Source organism: Dama dama, chromosome 28, assembly GCF_033118175.1.
Source record: "Dama dama isolate Ldn47 chromosome 28, ASM3311817v1, whole genome shotgun sequence".
Taxonomy (NCBI): Eukaryota; Metazoa; Chordata; class Mammalia; order Artiodactyla; family Cervidae; genus Dama; species Dama dama.
In genome coordinates, this window is record NC_083708.1 from 37732272 (window position 1) to 37759522 (window position 27251).

Genomic DNA, 27251 nt, shown 5'->3' on the forward strand with positions numbered 1-27251 from the left:
CAGGGTCCCACAGAGAGGAGAGCCATATCGTAAAAGATTTGAAAATGCTGAGACACTGGAGTAACAGATACTGTGGCCCAACTACCACTGCTACCAGTGAGGCCCTCCTCTGTCTCCGAATGTCCTGCTTCCAGCTGTTCCATGAAAGCTAAGGAAAGCCTTCCCCAGGCTCTCAGGGGATTAGTTTCCCCATCGAGGATTAGTTTCCCCATCGAGGACACAGAAATATACCTCAGGTTGATTCTTGTGGGTATTTCCAGTCTTACAAGGATCAAGGGTTCCCTGCCATGAGTCTTCTGTCCTGAAGTCAAAATCCATTTCTCATGTGACTCTGCCACATCTTATCCATTTGCCTCACTATTACTGTTGGCTAGAAAAGGGTGTTTGGTTGTGAAGCTGCCAGTTTTTGCTTTTCCCCAGGGAAGTCGATGCAGCTGTGCAGTCAATCACAGTTGAGCTTTGAATACCTTTCCAGCTGTCCCCAGCTCCGTTACTTGTGTTTGGTTTCCAGGTTCTTAGTTTAGTTCCCTTTCCTGTTCTTTTACTTTCATCGTGATACCCACCCAGGTAGAGCAGAGAGCAGCTAAAGGGGTGGTGAATGAGAGGCCCGGGAGTCATGCCACATCAAAGCCCAGGCCAGTGTGGTCTCCCTGCCCCTCTCCAGAATCTGGGCTGTCAAGAGCCTTGATGCCACTTACGTCTGAGAGCTCTTCTCTTCTCCACACCCACCTTGGTTGGTTTCTGAGTCAAAGTGCTTACATTGTTGAAATTGTTTGTTGTCGGTTTCACCTTCCTCCTCCTGCTATCCTATTTGTGTGTCTCAAGAGAAAATAATTTGCCTTTTACAGAAGACCGCCAGTGGCTATTTTCCTTTTCTGGTGCTTAGCTCTCACACATGCCTGAAATCTCACAAGTCCTGCTGTGGTATAACCTGGGCATACAGGTGTTGCTTCATTGATTGGCATATGAGGAAATGTGGGCGAATCTGTGTTTAATGTGCATCTAGCTGACCAGACCGGGTTCTGTGGCATCGGCGGAGGGAATGTACATTCCACCAGGCTCATGTTAGGCCAAAGTAGCCTGTGCCCAGAGTAGTGGATAGATTCCATCCTTCATGTCAGCTTCCGTCAACCACTCAAGGGCTGTGTGAAAAAGGATTCTGAGGCCACCCGTGTGATGGATGGGTGATGTCCATCACTCTCATAGGAAGGGGGTGAGGAAGTCCTGGGATGACTCTTTCTTTAGTGATTTCTGCCCATTGCTTCATGCTCTTATGGCACATATGAGAGTACCCATAAGACTAAGAAAATTTTAAGTAAATCAGGTTTTACTTACATAGTAGAAGACGAGTCCCTCTGTTTGCAGAGGATTGGAGAATAGGGGTCTTCACAGCTCTAATCTATACCTTGAACTCAGGTACAGGATCCTGCTGGTCAAAGTGCTGTGCATCAGTTTTTTTCCAGGCCTGGTCATGTGCAAAGGAGAATGGTCATGATGTATGATATACTGATTCGAGTACTCCCAGGGCCCCTCTTTTGAATGGCATTATTCAGCATTTCCCAGTGCCGCACAGATCTTTATCTCGTGTATTAGTGCATTATATGTTCACGATGGATGCACAGCATGGGCCAGAAAAGCCACACTACAGAACTGTACATAATACGGATGTTTTTATTTTAACCTGAATGCTCAGAACTTTTCTTCATGGCAAGGAGCCTGAAGTCACACTCAGTAGAACTCATAGCATCTTCTGACCCCTTTCATCAGGAAATGGTTAGTCTGACCACCTCAAGTGGGAGGGAGAAGACCACAAGTTCTGATGCAAATATTTTCATTGAAATTTAACTCTTAATGACTTGAGCCTGCATTTCCTGATTTATTTCCTTTTCTTCATGTTTGTCAACAAAGTCAAGAGGGTAAGCAAGATCTGTGCAGAAACATTTCTTATGCAAAATTGCAAGCACATGAAGGGGTAACAGAGGTGTCCTTTCTAGAAAAGAGAATTGTTTTCTCCAAAATGATTCTGATTGAGTTTGAGGTTTCTGCATTTAATCATGTAACACAACTTACTGAGCACCTACTGTGTTTCAGGCACTTTGGGCACTGGGGATGCAATAATGAAACAAAAACTGAAGAATAATCACTGCTTCCAAGGAGCTTACTATTTGTTTCCTTCCATTATTTCATAGAATTATATAAAAGCCGTTAAGCATTTATTATAGTGGTAATACTTTTTTTTAGTAGATTTTTTTCTTTTTGGGTAGTTGTGAGTTACATTTTATTTGGGGCAAAATGAAGCCTGCAGCCCTGGAGGCAGCACCTTGGATAGGTGCTGAGAGACTGGTCCCGGTAGATTCTTGAAAGATTTTTTTTCTTAGTTTGGTTAGATGTAGGGTTCTGTTTTCAATAGGTTTCTGATGTAGGGTTTTGTTTTGATGGAATTGAAAGAGTAGTTTGTAGTGAGAGTTCTCAGTGGTTTTAGATTATTTACTCTGTCACAGGAATGAACTTCTCGAGAAAAAATAGCACTTTATGTCAGTTTTTTAGATTGCCTTTTTCACCCCAGCATACCTGTTCTCCTAAGGAAGGCATTCTGGATTGCAGTGTTAATCACGTGCATATAATGAAAACAGTTCTTATACTGTTTCAAAGATATAGCTATAAATTCTTTCTTCTTCATAAATCAGGATTTCTCAAGCTTCATGCATTCACATTTGGAACCAGGTAATTCTTCATTGTTAGAGGCGGTCCTGTTCGCCGAGGAGGCTTTGCAGTACCCTTGGTCTCTTGCCACTGGATACCAGCAGTCCTCCTTACCCTCAGGTTGTGCGGCCAGACATGTCCCTTGGTCATGGGCCACAAAGCCACCCGCAGCTGAGAACCGCTGGCATAAATGATGTGATTCTGTGATTCAGGTCACATGTCCTCTAATTATAGCAGATCAGTGGAATCCCTGAGAAAAGCACCTAGGACAAGCAGTATTTTCTGTTGGCCTTTGTATAAGCTCAGGGCAAGATTCCACCATGAAAGAGTTAACATGAAGTGAGCAAAATGTTTACCAGTCTTGTGAAATAACACCAACAACAAATGATGAAAATCCTTCAGCCAGTCATGCCTTGGAGACACTTTGCATTTCCTATTGGAAACTTGTTAAAAATCATATTCGTTTACCATAAGTTAGAGAGCATGTTGGACAGAGTACACTGTAAGTTAATCTGGAATGATTTACGCGTAAATGTGTTCCAGATTTGGTGAGCTCAGCTCGAGCAGCAGGCGGCTTGTTTCCAAACATTTCCATTCTCAGGAACTGACATTCAGTTCAATAAGTATTTACTGAAACATGTAATGTGAGAGGGCCTTAAACAGTCTGATATTGCTTCCATGACCCCAGCCGGCAGGAAAGCAGTGCTCAGAAAAGTGCCCCCCACCCAGAGTCTCTGTGTCTGATGTGGCACCCCCATTTTGGTTTGCAAGATATAGAGACACTAGCCCTATCCTTGCTTTTCACCGCCTCGTGTCCCTTCTCGTCCTGTACCAGCTCTACTCTCCCCGGTGGATACGTGTAATTACACATGATGTCATGTGTTTCTTATTTGGTTCTTTGGTCCCAAATGGACCACTTTTCAGAGCTTTGGCAGGGACATCCATTGCATTTTCTACCTCCCCGCTGTCAGCTGGACAGGGTGTTACAGGGTATTGCAGTCCAAAGTGGGGACATTTAACCAACTCACCTTCCGTTTGTGAATCTTCACTTCTCACACGTGCCAGTAGATTCTAAAACAGAGAGCACGCTGCTGATAAATGTTGCTGAAAGACGGGTTGGTTTTGAGGCAGAAAGGATAAAAGAGAAAGAGTGGGTTAGAGAATTTCCACTCATTCAATTGCTCTTTATTGAGCACCCACTATGCGCCAGCCACTGGCAATATAGCAATGACAAAAATGGACAGGGCCCTGCTTTCCTGGAATTCACAGTCTGTTGGGCAATGAGACAAGTGGACAGGCCATGTTTTCATCTGGCGTAATAGATGCTGTAATGAGAGAAACCAAGATGCCTGACGAGCACTGAGGACGAGCAGCACCCCAGCCTGAGGGATGGCGGGGAATCAGAGAAGGCTTTGCAGAGGAAGTGGTGTCTTAACTGAGACATGAAGATTATATTGTGTATCATAGAGGGAGAGGGAGGGACTTACTTCCCCAGTGGTCCAGTGGTTAAGACTTCACCTTGCAATGCGAGGAGTGTGGGTTCAGTCCCCGGTCAGGAAGCTAAGATCCCACGTGTCTCCGAGGCCAAAAAACCAAAACATAAAACAGAAACAATATTGTAACAAATAAAGACTTTTTTTTTTAATGATCCATATAAAAAAAAGAGAGAGAGAGGAGAGGACAAAGGGGTTCAAAGCCATGTTCCAAGGAGGAAATGTGAGTGGGAAGAATAGAATCTTAAGCACTGAGAAGTTAGGCATGTTTGGATGGTAGAGCGAGAGACAGGAGAACTGAGAAGTAAATGAAGAGGAGCCAGTGACGGACGAGCTTCAGGAGGACTCTTACGAGAACACGTGGGTCTTGGCTGATGCCCTTTACTGAGACCAGCACCGACACAGTAGGTTTGGTTGGAAGGAGGATGGGGTGACAGTGACTCAAGTTTTAATTCACCACTCATTCTAGAACATGGGAATGAGCTTTTAAGTGTTTCTGAAAGATGTCAAAAGCTAATGGAAATTTTAAAAGTTAATTAGCCTGTTTAAATGATTTTGTGACTGTAGGCTATCATGATATCCTGCAAATACGCTCAGACCTCTTAGTTTCTGCCAACTGTATTTTTTTCATCCAGTGATTATTTCTTAATTTTGATACTTATCATCTTCTTGCTTAAAATTTACCAAATGTGTGTCTGTGAATGAGTACCCATGAATGAAGAAGTACAGTGAGCTGTTTAAGGGCTATATTCTGGCTTTTCCAACACTCCTGTGTTCTCTTTAGATTTCCTTTGCTGTGATGGAGGTTTTTATTCTCATGTTTTATTCTAATACTGCACAGACTCATTTTTGAGAGCATACACTATTTTTTAAGGCGACTAGAGAAAAGCAAGTTATATTATCAGACAGTCTTTAGGCAGGTATCTGATATTACAGGATTGTAAGGGTGCAGACCTCATGTGAGGGCAAATACTGCATGGTGAACATCATGCTCTGTGTTGATCCCATTGCCCAGAGCATGTGAGGAATAAATGTGATGGTCAATTAAGGGCACTGAGATTGCTTCCAACCATCAACCCCAGCCACTGGTTTCCATGGCCTTCTAGGCCTGAAATACCGCGTGGCGGACTTTGTATGATTCCCCTTTATAGTCAAGCAACCCAGCCATTAGGGGGCATCCAAGTTCACGTGCCTCTTTCTGTTTGTTTTCAACAGGAATTTAGATAATGGGCTGTGTGCAATGTAAGGATAAAGAAGCAACAAAACTGACGGAGGAGAGGGATGGCAGTCTGAACCAGAGCTCCGGGTACCGCTATGGTACAGACCCCACTCCCCAGCACTACCCCAGCTTCGGCGTGACCTCCATCCCGAACTACAACAACTTCCACGGGGCCGGGGGCCAAGGACTCACCGTCTTTGGGGGTGTGAACTCTTCGTCTCATACTGGGACCTTGCGAACGAGAGGAGGCACAGGTCAGGATGAAGCTGCTCTTAAATCTTTTGGCAATTGAACATTTGTGCTCCTTTGACGTTTAAGTTTTTAATCACTCTCCAGCTCACCGCTACCAGATGAAAGACTCTTAAAATCACTAGAGCTTAATGGACAAGTCTAGATACCGGCAACAGCGGCATGGGGGTCCCCCAGCTGCCCTCTGTGAGGACCCTGTGTGGGTTACAAGGCACAACTTTCTGCTAAGTCACTTGAGGCCAGTGGCTCTCAACCTTGGCTGGCTGGCTCGGAATAACTAGGCAGCTTTTTCAAAATATAGATACCTGAGCCCCTCCCGCCCCCATCCCAGATCTTTTGAATCAGTAGTTTCAGGACTGGATATGAGCGTCGATGTTTTGAGTTCTCCAACTATGAACGCACTCCTTCCCCACAACCCCCAGTTCAGAGTGTTTCCAGGGGAGTGCCTGCCCTTTCAGCTTCCTAATTAACCTCCATCCTGCCCGTCACTTCCCAGCTGGTGGGGTCATTTGGCTATATTATTTTTTGGCAATTTGTCTTCACTGATTCTCTCTCTCTAATCCTCCCATTGTCTTCTATCTGACAGAGTTTATCAGCCCTCAAGTATCTTCATCTCTTTTGTATTTTAAAATCGAATCTTGTGTATCCTTAAGGAATCTTTTTTTTTTTTTTTTAACTTTTCCTGCTCTTTCCCTAGGCTGTGTTTCACTGCTGTGTGCATTTGCTGACTTAGCTAATACTTTGTAAAATGTCTGGCGTGTGTTCTCAGACATATGTTTTCTGAAATATTTGTAAGATATCTCATGCATCCTTAGTCTTCCAAAGCCTCTCTCAGTATGTGAACCATGGTAACTAGATATTTGACATAACTTGTTCCAAAACTGTCTTATTTATTATAAAAGTTTTTTAAATATATATGTATAAAATACATCAATCCTTATGTTCTCAGTTCAGCTGGGAGCAGAGGTCTTATAAAATTGCCCGCTATGACTTTTTATGTGGGGAATTGGCACTACCAAGGCCTCTCTTCCCTCTGCACCCAACAGGGTAGTGTAATTATATCCAGGGGACCTGACCCAGAGCTTTGGGCAACTAGCTACTTCTTTGCTGCCAACACTTCACACTCTGTTCAGTAGAAAAAATATTGATGTTCATCCTTATGGTGAATGTAGCTTTCCCTGGAGAGCAGACCTTACATGGGTGACTGGAGGCACCTGGAATGGAGGGCTGAAGGAAAGAAGTCATCAGGCAGTCTAGGGATGTCTGTCTCTGGAGGATGCAGGGGGGAAAAACGAACCAGAGATGCACCCAGCACACACACACACACCCCGTGTCTGCTGGGAGAAGGCAAGCGCTCCGCTGTCTTTCCCCGGCCTGATGTGGGCTCTCACGGGGGTAAATGTGTGTCAGGTAAAGGGCGTCTTGTCAGTGCTACAAAGCTCTGCCCATCTGAACTGTAATGTTGCTCCTTATTGCCCTTGGTTGTGGCCGTGATATAATATTAATATCTGTCTCTTCCTGAAGACTCATTCCAAGTGTGCAGAGAGAAGTCCTTCAGCCCTGGGTTTTAGTCAGCTCAAATAATGCTTCCTTTCACAAAGACGGAGGCTTAAATTCAGCTCGCGACTCTGGTTTCACGCATTAATTACAACACTGCCTGATGTTATCAGTGCTGATTAGATGTAAATTTTGAGAATGAGGCTTTAGTGAAGATTTAATTTCTTGGAATTAATTTCCCCTGGTGTAATAATCTCTCCCATTTTGATCTTGTTTTTTGGCAGGAGTGACCCTGTTTGTGGCCCTTTATGACTATGAAGCACGGACGGAAGATGACCTGAGTTTTCACAAAGGAGAAAAATTTCAAATATTAAACAGCTCGTAAGTTTGGAGAGGGAGAAGAAAGCAGGCATGCCTTTCAGGCCGGGAAGTGATTCTTATGTTAGCAGTCTACACCTTTTTTCATATCTCTGAAATGCTAAGCGAGCACTTGCTCATCAATTCATTAATTCTTAGCAGTTTAACTTGAGGAAAGAAGAGTCGATGAACCAGTGTGGTATTCTATGATGCTGTGTGTCCAGGGAGCTTTTTGGGAGCATAGAAGCAGAGTCAATGGTTTTGGTTTAAAGGCTGTGAAAGCACCAGGATCTCCCTCTACAAATCTTCAGTTTCAGATGATTGGCATGGGGCTTGCCTGTCCACATTACCCTCTCTCTGCCCTGAGATTTTCTTCAAATTTCACGTGTCACCCTGACCTCATGTAAAGCTGGCAACACATTCCATTTTTCAAAACTGCTAGATATTCTAATTGGTGAAGCCTGTGGAAGCATTTTGCCATAATGAAAATTTGCAATTGACTGAAACCTTTATAAGGCAGAAGGAGAACAGATTTGGCCCACTTGAGAATGACTACAGTGCATGCCTTTTCAATGTGGCCAGTAGGAACAGCCCATTGTGCAGGCAATGGGGAAATGTCAAGGGCGAAAATCACTCATTTTTCAAATCCTTCATTTAATACTTCCTTTAGGGAGAGTAAAGTATGAGTCAGATTTCCCTTTTTAAATATTGTGTCTATTAGGTCCAGGCAAGGTGCACAGGTCAGGGCCCTCCAGAAAAATTCAGGCTCAGAAGAAAATGATGTCCCATGTGTCTAAGTCAGGCCCCCTCCCCTACTCCTCAAGTCTCCCTCATGAGTGCCCTCTAGTGTCTGGGAAAAATAAGGGCGGAGAGCCGATTAGGGAGATCCAGTTAATCTGCCCTCTGCCTTCTGAGCAAACTGGATTGTATGATGGTGAAAGGGCTGGAAGCCTGGCACTTCTCCTTCCCCACAGCCCTGCTCACCCTGCACATCCCAGGAAAGAGGAGTGGTCCTTGGAGCAAGGAACTCCTCCAGGCCCTGAACATGGCCTCCTTGTAAAGCCCTCCCCTCCCCTCTGCTGCTGCTGCTAAGTCGCTTCAGTCGTGTCCGACTCTGTGTGACCCCACAGACGGCAGCCCACCAGGCTCCCCCGTCCCTGGGATTCTCCAGGCAAGAACACTGGAGTGGGCTGCCATTTCCTTCTCCAATGCATGAAAGTGAAAAGTGAGAGTGAAGTTGCTCAGTCGTGTCCGACTCTTCGTGATCCCGTGGACTGCAGCCTACGAGGCTCCTCCGTCCATGGGATTTTCCAGGCAAGAGTACTGGAGTGGGGTGCCATTGCCTTCAGGACCACCTCTCATGGGCAGGAATGGAATTCCTCCCATATTAGGCCAGTGACTCTTCCACACATCAAAAGGCGCTGTCTCTGTAGTTATGGGATTGGTTTTTTAAAATTTATTATTGTCACCGTTAGCAGGGGGGTGGATGGCATTTTTTGTTAACTTTTTATTTAAAGTATATACGGTCAAGTGCACAGATCAAAAGTGTACATGGTGGTGCTTGCACAGTAACACTGCTCAACTGGAAAATAGTTCAGGTGGTACCTTGTATGTCATACATATTTTACCACAGATTTTTAAAGGTGTACCATTTGCAGAATTTTCACAAACCAAACATACCTATGTAACGTGTACCGGGATCAAGAAGAACATTACCTGCCCATCCCACCCCCCAGCCCTCCTCCTGTAGCCACAGGGATTTTTCTTAAACTAGTGAACAGCTGCTATTTGTTGAGGGCTCCTAGGTGCCAGCCATGTGCTAAGTTGCAGATGTTCTCATTTGCCCTTCACAGCAACTGAGGTGTGTCTCGTAGTCATCTTTTGACATAGGAGGAGCCAGAGGCTCAGGTTAGAGAGCTGCCCTGGTACGTGGAGCTAGCAGGTGGCAGAGCCAAGGGTGAGATATGGGGATGGCATATTGAGTGCAGCGTCAGGTTTGGGGCTGGAAAGGCCCAAGTCAGAGGAAACAGAACCATTGGAGTTACAGGTTTGAAGGGAACTGGGGGAGGGGGGCATTTGGCTTTGATCCCTTCTGATTTCTGATTCCTTGTTGTTAATTCGATGCTCAGATGAATGCTTGTCAGAGGCTGCTAACTTCGAACTCTGAAATACCACCCTCCTTCCCCTCCCTATTTTATTCAGTATTTCCTAAATGCCAAGGTTGCTTAGGACTTTTTGATTCATTTGTAACTTCTAAAAGGTAAGAATTCAGAAATATAGGAAGTACCTTAAGTGACTCTCTTAGGTTTCCACCACACTGCACATGGATCTACACATTGGGTTTGCAGGGCACTTGGAAAGCCAGTCGTTGCCAAAATCTAACTTGTGACTTCCTCCTTTGTTCAGCTGGGTCAGATCTGGAATGGCTTCTGATTAGAATTTTGGAGAAACATTCAAGGAAGATCCGATCTATCTCAATCTATATTTCGTGATTTGCATGCATGGTCTTTAATGTTTACAGAAGGCATTTGAGGCTCTGACCCTGTTCCCTTAGAAGACAGTGTTACAAAGGATGTTTTTTCTCCCTTTAATGTTCTTCCTTCTTGCCAGTGGAATTTCTCATCCTACGTGCCATGTAAATGCCCTTTTTCAAGGTTATGGAGGGTTGGAAACAAAGTTTTTGTAACAAACACAATATCCTGAAGTCAAGGGTAATAACAGGGAGGGAAAAATGGTGAGGCGAAAACAAAGCAGGAGGACAGAACAGATGGCATGCGTCTCCCTCCCCTTCCCCCAGCCTCTCCTGGGCCCCCGGCTCCCAGCCCTTGCAGGAGAGGGAGGGACAGGGCTGTGTTCTCCCTGGGGCAGCTGCCACGCCTCCCACTCCTTTCCCTGTCGGGAGGCGGAAACTGAAGGCCTCAGGGCAGACTTTTGTGTTTTAAGGTGCAACATAAACCATGCGACATGCTTGTATGGCTCTGCCCGTGGCCCAAGCTGGCTGCACTGCTTCCCACCACCGGGAGGAGAGGTCCCTCCCTGACCCCGTGTAGGTGCTCGGTGCAGGGTGTTCGGACATTACTAAACTTGATCCATTTTTGAATCCATAATTCATCTGTTTTATTCCTATTTTTGCATTTCATGACGACTACTGTACCAGCAGAAACAGCACCTCTAAAATATAATCAGTGGAACAGTGCTCATGGCCTAGGGTGCTGTCAATGGTTGTGTCCAGCTCTTTGCAACCCCATGAACTGTAGCCCGCCAAGCTCCTCTGTCCATGGAATTCTCCAGGCAAGAATACTGGAGTGGGTTGCCGTTTCCTCCTCCAGGGGATCTTCCCAACCCAGGGATCAAACCCACGTCTCCTGCATTGGCAGGCGGATTCTTTATCACTGACCCACCTGAGAAGCCCCCATGGCCTAGGGTAGTGACTCCTTTAAAGTTCTTTTCACTGTAATAAGAAGAAATCTGGTTTAGAGCCCATGTAAGCTTTTGACTAAATTGTTATGGATATGCTCTGTGAGAGTAAGATGGGTGGTGACCAAATTTAGAAAGAATCCAGCATTTATAATAATAATGCGCCAAAGCTCCATAGATCAAGGCTGACTTCTGTTTGCAAATGTCATTTCCTGGCTCCATCAGGGCTCCAGACTCCCAGCTCCTGGGACCACAAGCCCTCTCAGCAGCTCTGGGGAATGGGAAGAGGCTCTTTTAATACATGTTTAAACTAGAGCAAGTGGGGAAGCTGTGATGGAAACTTCTATTCTAAACCAGAGCCAAGGCTTAAATCATGTATTTGAATCAGAGCAAGATAACAGTTGAAGAAAAATCTCACCAACTCTTAAATTAATGAAATAACTGGACTGTAAGAACTGCTTAAAAAAATGCGACTTTAATAATACTGATTACTCATGGTAACTCAAAGAAAGAAAAAGTAACCTAGTCAAGATCCTGTTTTCCTAAATCAAGCTGAATAATTTGTATAGAGTATGTTATTTATTTGTAGGTGAATTGGGCTTCCAGTGTATTAAAAAGTGATTTATTCATCTGCTCAGAAGGGTCTTTTTGCTATCTTGAGTCTATACCAGCCTGTCTGGGCACAACATGTGAGTTACTACATTGTCACCTTGTCACCTCCTTTGATGGAGAAAGTGACCCTAGATGGCCTCGAAAAGAGAAAAGGATTTTATCTTTCTCAGCCTCTCATGAGTAACTGAAAACCTTTGTGAGATTAATGGACTCATTCAGGAGAAAATCGTCAATTCCTAATACATGACTTTAGAATGATCTGATAGTTGGATTCTAATCAGTGCTAAACTATTTAGGTGCCAAAACCAAAATGAGATAGTTAATGCTAGGTTTGAAATGGAAAGAACTTGATCACCTGGATAAGGCTGTGCTTGTCACAACTTGCAGCAAGGTATATTGGTTTCCTGTCCCAGATGACATTTCCATGTACCTGAAAATTGATAGTATCGACTTTTTTTTTTTCTAAATTCAAATCAATTAGAACTAACTCAACGAAGGTTATTTTACAGTAAAAAATAAATAAGCCTCTGCTGCAAGTACTTAATATTTTCCTTACCGTTTGGGAGATTTCCCAGGTGTGTGTGTGGTGGGAGGGACAGGGAGACAGAAAGAGAAGAAAGCTTGGAAGTGATATGTACTGTTATTTTCTATAATGAAATGTCTCCATCTAGTGGAAGTTCAGAGCAGTAAATGTGGTCACCATATTAAAATAATAATGGCTCCAAAACAGTTTCCTTAAACACGTGCAGTGTGCAAAGAAAAAAATAAACTTCCACATATGTTCTTAGATGATGTCCTTACAACTGCACGTATTCCCCTTGACAGATGTAGAAATGAAACCAATACAAACTGTTACAATGTTAACATTTGTAATGTCCTCATTTGAACCTGAAAGGCAGAGGGACAAGCTCTAGGAGCTACACAGGGTAGATTCCACACAGCCAGTATCAATCTAGTTCTTAAGTTGGGTGGTGGGTTCACGGGTGTTCATATGTACCTATAGTCTTTGGTATGCATAAATTACTCCATGAACTAAATTTAAGATTATTAATAAAGGAATTTCTGGGGGAAGCTATCTCCCTCTTTTGATTGATTTGTTTAAATTTAATAGAGTAATGAAAGACTGAAAAACTAGTTAGGACATCAGTTTTTTAAAGCCTTCGCCAGCACCCTGTTTCCTTGTGAGCTCTTCTGTGTTGCTTGCCCCACCTGACACTTTCCCGCAGCTGCACTTGCAGCACCGATGGGCTTGTCACCATCTGTCTGTCGTTGTGTGAAATCCTGTCTGGAGTAGCTGCTCGTCATCACGTTGCTCAGGGTTAGGCTTTAGAGGATGGGTCACAGAGTGAGGCTTGCATTTAACATGAGGCTGGTCATCCTCCACCCAACTGCATCCATCTGGGGAGGATCCTGACCAGGGTCCAGAGCCAATGTTTCTCTTCCCTGTCGGAGGGCTTTGAAACAGGTCAGTGAAAAAGTGATTTAAAAAAAAAAAAAAAAAACAGCCTGGAATTGCTCTTTCTGCCTCCAAGGACCTAAAAAGGCAAGAGAGAAGGTGCTGGCCATCTGGTGATCAAAAGTCTGGGCGGCCTCCATCCGCTCTGGGCAGTCGGGTCCTCCCTTGCCCCCCACGCTCTTGACCGCAGTCCGGGGGAGGGCTCTGTGACACCGTCGGTGTCAGAGCTGCAGCCCCACGTACACACCGACCTTTGTTGATGGGAGGGAGGCACACACTCCGCTCCACCCACGCTCTCTGTCCGGTGCAGCTGTGTCAGTCTTATCATATGAACTCTAACCTTTTCACCTATTCACTTGTTTCAAGCGGAGTCGTGTTTTAAGTCCCCCTTTCCGTCGTCTGCCCACAGCACTGAGCGCCCGACAGATGAGGCCGTGCTGTGGCTGAAACACGGGGCTGGAGTGATGAGACTGAGACTCTCATCCTCTTAGCGAGGCCTTTGCCTCCCCCTGCACTGCCACACAGCTGCACCTTCCCCCCCACTCCTGCCCCCCAGACTCAGGCCAGTGCTATCAATACTTGATGAAATAACCCCAGAGTGAAAATGTATGAGCAAGTTTTAACCCATTGTAAGCTTTATTCCTCTACCCGTTTTCTTGAAAGCTAACAACACAGATATTCAGAGCGCCTGCATCCTTTATTGGGCCTCCTAACAGGCTGCCTTTCTCAAATGATGTGCAACTATGAAGGGCTCCCCGGGTGATACAGTGGTAAAGAATTCACTTGCCAGTTCCAGAGACTCAAGAGACACAGGTTCGATCCCTGGGTCGGGAAGATCTCCTGAAGTAGAAAATGGCAACCCACTCCAGTACTCTTGCCTGGAGAATCCCAGGGACAGAGGAGCCTGGCGGGCTACAGTCCATAGGACCACAGAGAGTCAGACAGGACTGAGCAACTAAACACAGATATGCAACTACAGTGTCCGTCTGCTGTCTGTCTCTCCCTTTCTCCCTTTTTTCTTTTTTTCTTTCAAATCATTTACTAGCTGACAAAATAACATTACAGCCAGTGGCCTGCATAGAGGTACCAGGACGCTGGGGATGAAGTAGAGACTGTTAGCCAAATTAGCACAATCAGTGCATCCTTTATTTTTCTCCCAGCTTTACTGAGATATAATTGGAAATATGACATTGTGTAAGTTTAAGGTGTACAATGTGATGGGTTGACACATGTATGTTGTGAAGTGTTTACTACAAGAAGGTTGGTTCACACCAATGCCGGAGTGCCAGTGCCGGAGACATAAGCCACAGAGGTTCGATCCCTACATCAGGAAGATCCCCTGGAGTAGGAAATGGCAACCCACTCCAGCATTCTTGTCTGGAGAGTCCCATGGATTGAGGAGCCTGGTGGGCTACATTCCATAGGGTTGCAAAGAGTCGGACACGACTGAAATAACTTAGCACGCACCAAGCCAGATGCCCTCTTCCCCATCAGTGCCCCCTCATGAAGGGTCCTGCATTCTGAATTCAGAATAAATAAAGCGAGTTCAGTTCAGTTCAGTCTCTCTCAGTCGTGTCCGACTCTTTGCGACCCCATGAATCGCAGCACACCAGGCCTCCCTGTCCATCACCAACTCCTGGAGTTTACTCAAACTCATGCCCATCGAGTCGGTGATGCCACCCAGCCATCTCATCCTCTGTCGTCCCCTTCTCCTCCTGCCCCCAATCCCTCCCAGCATCAGGGTCTTTTCCAGTGAGTCAACTCTTCGCATGAGGTGGCCAAAGTATTGGAGTTTCAGCTTCAGCATCAGTCCTTCCAGTGAATAACCAGGACTGATCTCCTTTAGGATGGACTGGTTGGATCTCCTTGCAGTCCAAGGGACTCTCAAGAGTCTTCTCCAACACCACAGTTCAAAAGCATCAATTTTTTGGCGCTCAGCTTTCTTCACAGTCCAGCTCTCACATCCATACATGGCCACTGGAAAAACCATAGCCTTGACTAGATGAACCTTTGTTGGCAAAGTAATGTCTCTGCTTTTTAATATGCTGTCTAGGTTGGTCATAACTTTCCTTGCAAGGAGTAAGCGCCTTTGAATTTCATGGCTGCAATCACCATCTGCAGTGATTTTGGAGCCCCCAAAAATAAAGTTTGACACAGCTTCCACTGTTTCTCCATCTATTTCCCATGAAGTGATGGGACCAGATGCCATGATCTTAGTTTTCTGAATGTTGAGCTTTAAGCCAATTCTTTCACTCTCCTCTTTCACTTTCATCAAGAGGCTTTTTAGTTCCTCTTCACTTTCTGCCATAAGGGTGGTGTCATCTGCATATCTGAGGTTATTGATATTTCTCCCGGCAAATAAAGCGAGAGATGAGAGACAAAGCTGGACACCTCTCCCAACTAATGTGGATTGCACCCATTTGACCCTCACAGAAAGCTGTGTGGGAGTTTGGAAAAATCAGGTAGTAGAATGACTAGAAGGTAGTCATGTGCTCCTACTACACTGAGTCTGTGACTGCAGAACACTGAAACGGTCAACATATTCACTTCCTTCTCTCTTTTTTTTTTCCTCCAGGGAAGGAGATTGGTGGGAAGCGCGCTCCTTGACAACTGGAGAGACGGGTTACATTCCCAGCAATTATGTGGCTCCAGTTGACTCCATCCAGGCAGAAGAGTACGTTTTGCTGTTTTCTCTTAACTACTTGCTTTTCTAAGTTAGTTGCCCTGATAAATTCATTAACATTGTGCAAAAGGAAGAAGTAATTCCCTAGAGCCATTAAGCGGGGAGAGGATGTGGCGATGCTGTGACGCCCAGGCTCTATGCTGTGGTTTTTGCCACACCTGTGTAATGCTTGTACCCTTATTAACTCAGTTTTTCTTAAAGCCTGCTCACTTTTTAAAAACATTTATTTCGAAAAGAAACTTTATAGTAGCACCTCAAATGAAAACCCAATATTACTTGCCATAGATAGAAATAACCATAAGAACGTGATGAAATTCTACCTAGAGACTGTATTACTGGCCCCTCCAGGATCTAAGCCTGCAGTCTGCTGAAGAAAAGAGGGGAGGGGAAGGAAGAAGGGAGGGATGGAGACAGAGAGAAAGGGAGGTGTAGGTAATCGTTAAAGATCAATTTGAGATTTTTCTCCTCGGCATATACGGGAGTGTTAAAGGGGTGCTGAAAAGGCATACCATTCACACCCTAGGTAGGAATAACTCACGTGCAGTGCATCCTGCCTCTCAGGAAGCCCTGTGGCGATGCACTTCAAATGGTCCTTTCTTTTGACATGGAATCTCAGGTGGCTTCTTTCTTAACAAATCATGACTAGCAGTTCATGCAAGGATTTCACTGATAGCGGTTTCAGAAGGTGGTCGATGGGCTGAGGGAATATTCTAGAAGGAATGACCATGGTTCCTCCCCCTGGCCTGTGGGGATTCATGGGAATTTCCAAAGCAGAGAGCTGTCAGGATGGCTCGTGTGGCGGCCCTCCCCTCTTAACTGAGGGCAAGGGAGGTGGGACAGGATCTCCCAAATGTGGGACCTGGGCCTTCCCCCACCACCCACCCCACCGCCCCGATACCTAGGGGACCTTCCTAAGCTGCTGGAGGCAGTTCTGACTTTGCAACAAGGATGCTGAGAAGAGTCGACCCTGGAATCCATGCTTCGACTCTGATATTTAACATGCCCAGCGTTCATGTCAGCACTGCAGGGACAGTTAGACTCCCCTGTGGGATGGCTTGCTTGTCTTTAACTCCCCTGTATCTCCTCTAAGAAGATCTGTTCTGTTTTCCACTCTCAAACAGTCAGTGACTCTGAGCTCCTTTTTGCTCTCAGTGAGTGTGTTTCATCATCAGTGAATAAAGGAATCCGCACTGAATCATTATTTTAGGGCAGGTTTGCAAACATCTCTGTGTTCTTTCAGAATAAAAGATGCCACCAAAATATACCATTACTCTGACTGAACTGGGAACCTACCCACAATACGTTTAAGTTACATTTGTAATAGTCAGTTTTTTAAAGAAGAAAATAACATTTAAAAAATTATGCCCATGGTTTTACATGTGCAGTTAATTATCATTATCTTAAAATACGATTGCCTTAGTACACTCTATTGTTCTAATGGTTCCCTTTTCACCACTGTTCATGTTTACACTGCGTTTTAATTGGGTTATTGATACAAATCTGGAAAATTATTTCCCACAAATCATTGGTGTAGTTCCCGTTATACCCCCTAGCACAAGGTTAGGATTGTTGCAGTCTTGTGCCTTTAAAAGTCATGCAAGAGCTGACATGCAGTGTCTTTACTTATCTTCAGGGAAGCTCGCTCATTCACAAAAGAACTTGACAGTGAACACATAATAGCTGTGTTCGTGTATAATGAATTGAAATTTCATTTTAGAAACTGGATCCTTTCACAGTCAAACATTCTAAAAATTGTCCCCGTGCACAGATTCCGATGGAGTGCTACCAAGTTCTCCCTGGGGCTCTAGAAGCACCTGCTGCTCACTCAGCACCTAGTGCAGAAGCATTACCCAATGTCAGGCTGTGCTCGGGGCTGGAGGGTGCAGGGGGAGGTGAGAGATGAAGAAGGGAGGCCAGGAGGCGACTTGACGCGATGCTTCCTGAAGTGGCACGGGAGTGACGTTACAGGGAGAGTATGAACACGTCTGCGACACCGAGTCGTTTTTAAGGATGTGCTGGCTGACTGTGCCCAGTAACGTGGCCCTGACACTGTGCCAGAGGCCGCGTGTGGCAGGTCACAGCACCACCACTCACCAGGTGCCTTTTACCAGGTCCTTCCCGCTGCTGAACAGGAAGACGAGAGTCACGAGCATCCAGGGACAGCAGTCGTCTCAAATTAGGGGTAGTCTTGACCTCTTTCTTTCAGAGTTCCTATAGGTAGGAAGCTACTGAAAATACTGTTTATCCATTCCAATGGACTTTTTTTTAATGCTTGATTAATGATCTTTATGTACACTAAGACTGTGTTTTGTTATTTGCCAAGGGTTGTAATAATGCTCAAAAATCCAGGGTCTTGTAGAAGCTCATGGGCAGGGTGTCCTGCAGTTGCCATTTCAAAACAAGGTCTGGGGTTTTGCCTTTTTGTGCATGCAGGTGATACTTGCAACACACACCCACCGGTTTCCCATCATCTCTGGAAGGAAGAAAAATAACCTGCAATTCAAATCTGATTGTTTTTCGGGTGTGAAAGGGATGGATTAGGGACGGAATCAGGAATAGATTGAAAGGGAACTAGATGAAGCTAGGAAAAATACACAGGGGGAGGCTAAAGAGGGACTTGGAGGTGAGGAGGAAGCACGTTCCACTTTGGCAAATGATCATTAGACAATGTCTCCTTCCCTTGATCTCATTTACAGGTGGTACTTTGGAAAACTCGGCCGGAAAGATGCTGAGCGACAGCTTTTGTCCTTTGGAAACCCACGGGGTACCTTTCTTATCCGTGAGAGTGAAACCACCAAAGGTAAGATAACGAGTTGAAGACGTTGGCTTGTCATTCAAATCTGTGGATTAGTCAGAGGAGATGAAAGGCTTATCTCTAATGTACAAGGATTTTTAAATGGCACATATCCTCTCTGCCTCGTGAGCAGAGTCCTATTTTCAGTTTCCCCTCCAGGCTCTGGAACTGCAGACAGTTCCAAAAAGACTACAGAGGCTCGAAACCAAGACCTTCCTCCCGAAACAGGGGCTGGGCCGCTTCTCCCCTCCAGGCACACAGGATCACAGAATGTTCAGAAGTCCTTTAGAATTAGAATTTTCTGAAACTCTTAGTTCCTCAGGCACCCATCCACAGAGGTTGTTTTTTGGGTTGGTTTGTTGTTTTTTTTTTTATTTCTTCTGTTTTTTTCCACAACCGTGGACTTCTCTTCCTCTATTTGCTGGCCTTTTCGTTATTTAACTACTCATTAGAGCCCACGAGAGGATCTGGGCCAAGGAAACAGCAGTGGCCTTCTAGCTTGAACAACCAGACTACTGGTTATCTGCTCCTGTGATAAGTGTTGTGAAGCAAGAATCGGAAGCTCAGTTCCAGAGAAACAGCCCTTAGATTTCTTTCAGTACACGCCACCCCTGACTTGGAGATGCTCTGTGGATAACCCAGACTAGGACAGCAATCGCGGCCATGAGCATCTGTGCTTCCCTCATCTTGCCCTGGGGGAGTTGGGTCTACGCTGAGTTCACCAGTACAAGTATACCGAATAGACTTATCGTAGGAAAAAAAAATCCAGGGAGCTTTCATTCCCAATGGTAGAATCGTGTTATTACTAATATCTTCTGACATTAGCAGGAAAAAATTATTTTCTTCCTATGTTGCCAAGTAGATGTGTGTGTGTGTGTGTGTGTGTGGTGTGTATGTCTCCTCTTGATAATTATCAATCAGAATACTCAAGTAAATGAGTCCCCCAGAAAGAAATTGGTATTCAAAATGATTGGAGCTGCTAATGCTTTGCACATTTCCCAGGTGCCTATTCACTTTCTATCCGTGACTGGGATGATATGAAAGGAGACCACGTCAAACATTATAAAATTCGCAAACTTGACAATGGTGGATACTATATTACCACCCGAGCCCAGTTTGAAACCCTTCAGCAGCTTGTACAACATTACTCAGGTAAGGTTAATTCTACCTGGCCACTAACCATTTGGATGCTGGAGGGAGGGGAGTGGGCATAGAGTGGGAAAGGGGAAAGTGGTACAGCAAATATATTGCAAAGGCACTTGGAACATAGTCTTCTTTGCTAGGCTCTCAAGATGAGGCTTGGCTGAATAGGTTCTGACACTATTTTTACCTTCACAGTTATTGTTAGTTCCATATGTTTGTCAAAATACAGACCATTCTCGTTCCCCAACTGGAAAGCAATAGGTTAAATTCTAAAAGCTGTTTGTTTTTTCGTCTTCATCTTTGAATCCTTGGAAGTTATCTCTTCCTGCTCCCCTGCAGCATATATAGTTTGGAAACTGTGAAAGGAAGAGGGTGTGGTCTCCAGGGGAACTCCATCCTTGGGGCCTCCTAGAGGGGGTGGTGTGTTCCTACCATCACTTCCCACTCAGCGGGAAGGGCTGCACATACATACACTAGACGACTTTCACCATCCATTTGTCATGGTCTACTTCCCCACCAATGCTTCCGTTTGCTAACTAGACTTAGACGTATATGACCCACAGCTCCTAGAGCTGTTACAGCTATTGTATTAAATTAAACTTTTAAAGAGTAGATCAATCTCTGTCCTAACACCCAGACATCACCATCAGTCTGTTGTTCCTAGAAACATATAATTATTAGGTGTTTAGGTGTGTTGATTTGTATATTTTATTAAAGAGGGTGATTGTACATGCAGTTGTTAAAATGATTGCTTTCTTTCCTAGATTAGCAAGTCAAGCCCACTATATCAATATATACACACCAGTGGATAGACATATGCATGTCCAGATAGAGGTCTATAACCCAGTAGTTTTTATGTGACCCATATGTACATTTTCTGTTATTCTTCAGAGTAATGACAAGACTCCAAAATACTACATGGCTTGACTTCCACTATTGCTCTATGCTCATTCATTTAAAAATACGTGTGTATAATTTTTTAGCACCAAAAAAAGCCATTTTTTTAAAATGGCACTAAGAAATATCTGTCTATTGATCCTGGGCACTAAAGAGCAAATGAAAAAACATTAACAACACTTGGCAAGCTTGTTGATTAAGGGAGGGGGTCACTTTCATTGGTGTGGATTCTAATGAAATACTTAGGAGAAATGAAGCAAAATATCTCCCTGAGATTAAATGATGTGCTCAAAATGCCCGCATGTTGTAAGGATCTCTCAAATGCCTAAATATATTTCATTACAGCCAGACATCAGCTGGATCCCCAGGGCTTGGATCATTTGAAAATATTGTGTTGGAAAGGGCACCTTAATAACATCATAAAGCTGGAAGGAGAGAAGGGACGGGAGGAGCAATAGACACTTTTTAATCTCCAAAAAAAAAAAAAAAAATCCATCTCGAGACAGATTTGTTTTTATATTGGCTTCTCCCCTTGCCTCTTTCTCTCCCTCACACAATAAAATGCCTTTGAAATATTGACACATAAATAATTTCCTGCCTAAATGTCTGAGAACCTGATTCTATCAAAAAGAAAGGAATAAAAAGGAACTTGCAGCCGGTTCCTGGAGCAAAGGCGACAGTCCTACATTCTGTGTCCCTGGAGTAGGGGGGGCCTCCAGTGGGGTGTGGCCAGCGGGGCTCCGTCCCACCTCCAGCCAGGCTCTTTGCAGCTTTTGTCATTGCCCTGAGTCCCTGTCCATTGTCACCTTTCTCACCTGACCAATGTTTAGCTTGGCATTTAGACAATTTCTCCTTACCACTGCTAGAGTCTAAAAGGCTTTTTCTTTAAGGAGAAAGAGAAGAAAAGGGAAAAATCCTCCAAATAACCTATAAGTGATAATGACTTTTTTCTTTCCTCTTATTCATAGGAAATAGAGTTCTCTCACATCCTCGAGTTTTTGCAAATTTTAGTTCCCATTCTTTCTCCTTTCAAACCAGACTCCTAAATTATACATTGGAGACTGTTATAAAGATTTTTTTAATGGAAGATTTCAAAGAAGCAAGAGTAGCTGACTGGTAGAATAGAGTCAGTTCACATTGTCAGAGAAATCACTAGAGAAACGGGACCTCTTTTTTCCCTCACCGGGTGTAACCTGCAGCCTTACTAGTTTGTAACAGTCTAACGTTCTGTGCGAGAAGCCTGTACCGAAGCTATAATTTTAAGTATATTCATAGCAAAGAGAGTCCCCACGCCCTTGATATGAGACGGCGGCAAAAGATAATTGTGCTGACATTCTGTGGTCCAAACATACCTTTTGAAATCAGCCGAGGGTATTTGCAGAGTTTCGGAAGACATGTTATCAGCAGACGGGGCTGAAAGCATTTTTCTCATTTCGTAAGCCCAGACCCCCAAAGCGGCCTGAGTCTGTATCTCTGCATAGACTATTCTAGACCTGGGTGTACGCAGTCATCGAAGTCCAAAACGTCTTCTGTCCCGCCTCCAGCGAGCACGCTTCAGTGTGTGATGTCTCGTCTCCCAGCACGTGTGTGGTTCTCTACGGACGCAGCACTGTGCGGAGGCGCCCCGTGCGCTGGCCGGGTGTGTGCCCCTGTGAGTGTCGCTGTTTCACGTGTCTGCTTTTCTCTTCCCCTCCCGCTGCCGTCCTCGCTCCGTCAGAGAGAGCCGCCGGCCTCTGCTGTCGTCTAGTCGTTCCCTGTCACAAAGGGATGCCGCGGCTTACCGATCTGTCAGTCAAAACCAAAGATGTCTGGGAAATCCCTCGAGAATCCCTGCAGTTGATCAAGAGACTGGGAAATGGGCAGTTTGGGGAAGTATGGATGGGTATGCTGAGACTCAATTACTCTACTACTAGCTTTCTCGTTTGGGCAAGTCCCAAACATCGAAGATGGAAGGTGAAAATAAAGACTTTTTTGGCCAGGAGGAGAATATGAATGACGAATGATTTGGATTTTGATTTCAGAATTCTGGTTAAGATTGGCAGATGGCTCAAATGATACTATTATATGAGCCTCAATTCATAAACCAAGAAATGGTACAAGGAATATTCTAGACTGCACCAAATGCCTTCATTTCCAACAGCAAATGTTGGTAGAATGAACAGTGTCACCCTAAAGGGCCCGTCACCTCCCATCTTTTCTAGTGCATGCATGATTATGGATTATAAGGACTGTGTTTTCTTTATTAATTCCCTTTCCTGTAGAGAAAGCTGATGGTTTGTGTTTTAACTTAACTGTGATTGCATCGAGTTGTACCCCACAAACTTCTGGATTGTCTAAAGATGCTTGGGAAGTTGCACGTGATTCCCTGTGTCTGGAGAAGAAGCTGGGTCAGGGGTGTTTCGCTGAAGTGTGGCTTGGTAAGGCAGAGGGCACATTTTGTTTTGGCTGCATCTCAAAGCCAGCTAAAAGGCAATTTTGAACAAACACACACACAGCTGGTGGGACCAAGACGCTTGACCTGGATGGCTAGATGGGCACAGGCCGTTCAGGTTATTCCCCTTCACGTGGTTAACTAAGGCATGCAGAACAGAAAACCAGTACAGTGAGAATCTGATGTTTCCTCTTCCTAAGACACGGGAAGGTAAGATTCTGTAGATGGCCTAATGTAGGAAAAGACCATGGGCTTTTTTCCTCAGTAGCCTCAATTTGGATCTTTTCCAGCTGATTAACCATGGGCACAGGGCTTATTTCATCTCTTTGAACCTCAGTTACCTCATCTGTAAAACTGAAATAATACCTACTTCATAGGATTACCTTGAGGGTGATATGGCATAGTATTTTTCGATGGCGTATGGCAGGTACTCAGTAGACACGTGTTCTTCTCTCTTAATTTGGTTGTCTTTGGTCAGGCCAACCGCACCGGCCTTCCCCACTGCTTTAAAACACCCGGAAACATCTGTCAATAAGGTCATGTTGGTGCTTATGGAATCTGGCTTCTTACTTTATTAGATTCAATTAAAAGCAACATTATTGAAAAGCAAAAGCATAGGTTGGTACCTGTTGATTTGTGTGGGTGTAGGTACTTAGGTGTGATCTGCATTAAAAGATCTAATGCAGTTAAAGCACTTAGAATGGAACCTGACAACTAGTAAGTACTACATATAGAGAGAGGGAGAGAGGGGGAGACACACACTCAGATATACACATGGACGTGTGTATGCATATGCCATTATAGTAAGTATATCGTTATATGTAGTAAGTGTTATCATTATTAATATAATCGCTTTCCCAGTCAACTTATTGTGTCTCTCTCTATCTGGAATCTAACTCTCATGTTGTATTTATATGGCCTTACACTCCCTTATCCACCCAATTTATAGTTAGATTTGTGGGTCCTAAGGGTTTCAATACAGTCATATATAAAATCGGGAAAAATTAAACTCTGTACAAAAATTTATTTTCAAACGTTATAGTTACCAATTTTAAATCGTTATGCATGCTCTTATGGTTTCCCCTGAATGTGAAACATCATGTTGAGGTAGTTCAGGATCAGGATGGAAGGTTATCTAGGTAACCAAGTGATATTAGAGAGGATGATCTCACTGTTAAAATTTCAGGGGTGCTAAAACACTCACACAGACCACTTACTAGTTGTCAGATTTCCCATTTATGTTTAGTGGTCAGTTTTCTATAAGATTTCAATGAACTCTTTTTTAAGCCACTTATCCTTTGATAATTTACATTTTTCTAGGTTGCATGTTGTGATTATATGAACCATGTTTTTAACAGGGTAACAAGACTTGTTCCAATTTATAGAATTTTTTAGTTCTAGGATTAATTATATTAAGTATAAAGTTAATTTAAACCAGGCTTCTTTTCCAAATAGAAATTGATATAATCTAACTTAGTAGATTTTTCAGTTTACCTTATAGTTTTAATTCAGTCATAGGACTGATAATGGATACACATAATATTTAGTGGGTTTTTTTTAAATTTTGGTGCTAAAAGAGACTGGAAAGATAATCCAGTTCCATTTCTATATTTTACAGATGAGGTAAATGATGAAGGTCATAAACCAGGCCTGCCTCTGAAACTCCTAGATTATTTTACACATGTGAAGTTTTAAATATTTCTTTTCCCTCTTAGCTGCTGTTTAATTTTTCCAGTCTAATAGAAATCATTGTTCTTGTGGCTGACCATCAGTAAACTTGAGGAATTTTCTTTTCCTGGTTGAAGTATTGGCAAGTAGACCAAGAGCTTCTTGCCAATACTTCTCAGCACATTTAGCTCAACTTCTCAAGGACTCAGTCAAGTAGCTCATCCCTTGCTGACAACTGAAAGTCTAGAGGTAATTTCCAGACTTCCTTAGTGTGATATCATATATTTTAAAATGGCACACTCCAGAAAATAGGACTTAATCTCATTTCTTCCATGCTCATCCTCCTGTCTAAGGGACGGCTATTGGGTGGCCATGGAAGGCCAGTCATATTCTAACCCCTAGATGCTCATCCTTATAAAGAAGCATCCAGAAAGTACTAGTGATCTAATGAAATACATGATAAGTAAATATAAACATCCTGTATATTATCTATGAAAATTGTATAGGGGATAAACCCCAAGAGTTCTAATCACAAGAAAAAAAATTATTTCTATTTAATTTTCTATCTGTCTGAGACGATGGATTTCACTAAACTTAACTGTGATAGTCACTCCATGATGTATGTAAATTAAATCATTATGCTTTACACCTTAAACTTATACAGTGCCATATATCAATCATATCTCAAAAACTACTAGAAGGAAAAACAAATAAAGTATCCAGAGCTTTTGATACAAATTTGTAATCACATGGCTGAACCAGAAAAGGAAAGTGATATATATCAAAATACAAAAGATTTTTAAAGAATTCTAAACCATGATATAGCCTGTAAGTAAACACATTTTTTCCTGTTGAAAATACTTGACAGAGTCCTTGCATTTGATTGTCTTTGTTCAACAACAACAACAAAAAAAAACTCTATTAAGTTTTTTTTTTACTTAAAATCTAACTTTATGCAAATAGCTATTCATTACAAAAGTTTTTTTCCCATCCAAAGAGGATCTTTGGTTTGACTTAATATTGTGGGGTGTCTTCAGGTACCTGGAATGGAAACACAAAAGTAGCCATAAAGACTCTTAAACCAGGCACAATGTCCCCTGAATCATTCCTTGAGGAGGCGCAGATCATGAAGAAGTTGAAGCATGACAAACTGGTCCAGCTATACGCCGTGGTGTCCGAAGAGCCCATCTACATCGTCACCGAGTATATGAATAAAGGTTGGACTGCGCCTCTCGGGCTCCCCCTCACAGGGACCTGCAGGCTTGTCTCAGGGAGGGGGACGGAGCTGCCTGCCAGTTTTTTCCCTCCTTCCCCCATGAGTCAAGCATTCTTTGTCAGGAAGCACAAACTGTGCTCACTGGTGAAAACGTTGTACAAAGAGACAGTGACCTTGAGTTTGACCCCCAGATTCCTTTGCATGCTTTTGCACATGTCAGGATTCCCAGCTCCTCTCCATAATTAAAGTAATTCATTTTTAGTATAGGAGTGATCAGTGCACGTGTGTGCAGTCGTGTCCAACTCTTTGCAACCCCATGGATTGTAGCCCGCCAGGCTCCTCTGTCCATGGGCTTTTCCAGGCAAGAATACTGGAATGGGTTGCCATTGATACAGGGGGCTATAAAAGTTTGCTGTTATTTGAAATGCCACAGCTTATGTTAAAAATTAAATTTTTTTCAAACAAAGATATGAGGCTATACAGTTTTCAGATATTCATCTCTCCTGCCTCATTCCCACCACCTTTGTCTGTCTTGAGTCCCCCACTCAGGACACCACAACCTTGACCATGTTGGAAACCCTTATCAAGGGTGAGTTTTTTTAAACCACATTAGTTTGAAGCTTATTTGTTTTGCAGTAAAATTTGGTTTGAAAATGCCTTTTTGTGTACAGAAACATAAAAGTAAGAAATTGTGTTATGAAAGGTTTTGTGGCGTACATAGCTTAACCATCTTAGTAATAAATTACTTTCTTACAAATTTTTAAAAAATTAAATGTTTCTGCAAGGCTGAACAGTTAACCTCAGACACTGAGCTCTGGGTTAAGTTTAGCCTCCATCTTTGCAACATCTTTTTTTTTTCTTCAGCTCTCTTCTTAAACATCCAATGTAGAAAGACTTGCTTTTAAAGAGCACATTATTTTCTCATTCTTTTTCTCTCTCTCTTTGTCTTTCTAATCAAAGCAATATTGTTGGGGATAAGACCACAGATCACTTTGTTTTGGAAAAATAGTTGAACCGAACAAGAAACAGCCTTAAAAGGCAACGCATTGTACATCAGACGACACCAGTACAATTTTTCCCTTTCCACGTACCTTCTATTAAAATATATCTGGAATTATTCCCTGGCAGATTGTTTGTCCTTTGTATTTGGTTATTTGGTAAATAACTTTGTGATTAAAGCATGAAAAAAAAAATACCAGTGATCACATGAACCTCCAGCCTCTGCCCGTGATTGCTTCAGCCCCAGTGTTCATTTCTGAGCTCCTTAGGCGGGGTCATCACACTGGCTCTGAAGCTCCAGCCTTTGGTTTCAGGTATCTTTCAAGGCCTAATTGGCCATGATCTAATGTGGGGAGCCACCTACCCCAACCGTATATTCTTCAGATACCCTTTCCTTGATTTAACAATCTGTCAATA

General features: G+C 43.6%; 1 protein-coding gene across 4 annotated transcripts in view; it reads left to right on the forward strand.

Moving 5' to 3' along the window:
- Nucleotides 1-27251, forward strand: part of FYN (FYN proto-oncogene, Src family tyrosine kinase) — a 212742-nt gene that overhangs the window by 152348 nt on the left and 33143 nt on the right. For 3 of the 4 annotated variants that reach the window (XM_061131686.1, XM_061131687.1, XM_061131688.1), the window contains 7 exons: nt 5412-5669; nt 7446-7542; nt 15579-15677; nt 18383-18486; nt 19483-19632; nt 22238-22402; nt 25657-25836. In XM_061131686.1, the coding sequence (XP_060987669.1) occupies nt 5423-5669; nt 7446-7542; nt 15579-15677; nt 18383-18486; nt 19483-19632; nt 22238-22402; nt 25657-25836 (1042 nt within the window). In that variant the 5' untranslated portion in view covers nt 5412-5422. Of the gene's footprint in view, nt 1-5411; nt 5670-7445; nt 7543-15578; nt 15678-18382; nt 18487-19482; nt 19633-22237; nt 22403-22781; nt 22938-25656; nt 25837-27251 lie in introns of all 4 variants that reach the window. The other variant, XM_061131690.1, reaches the window with a different exon arrangement.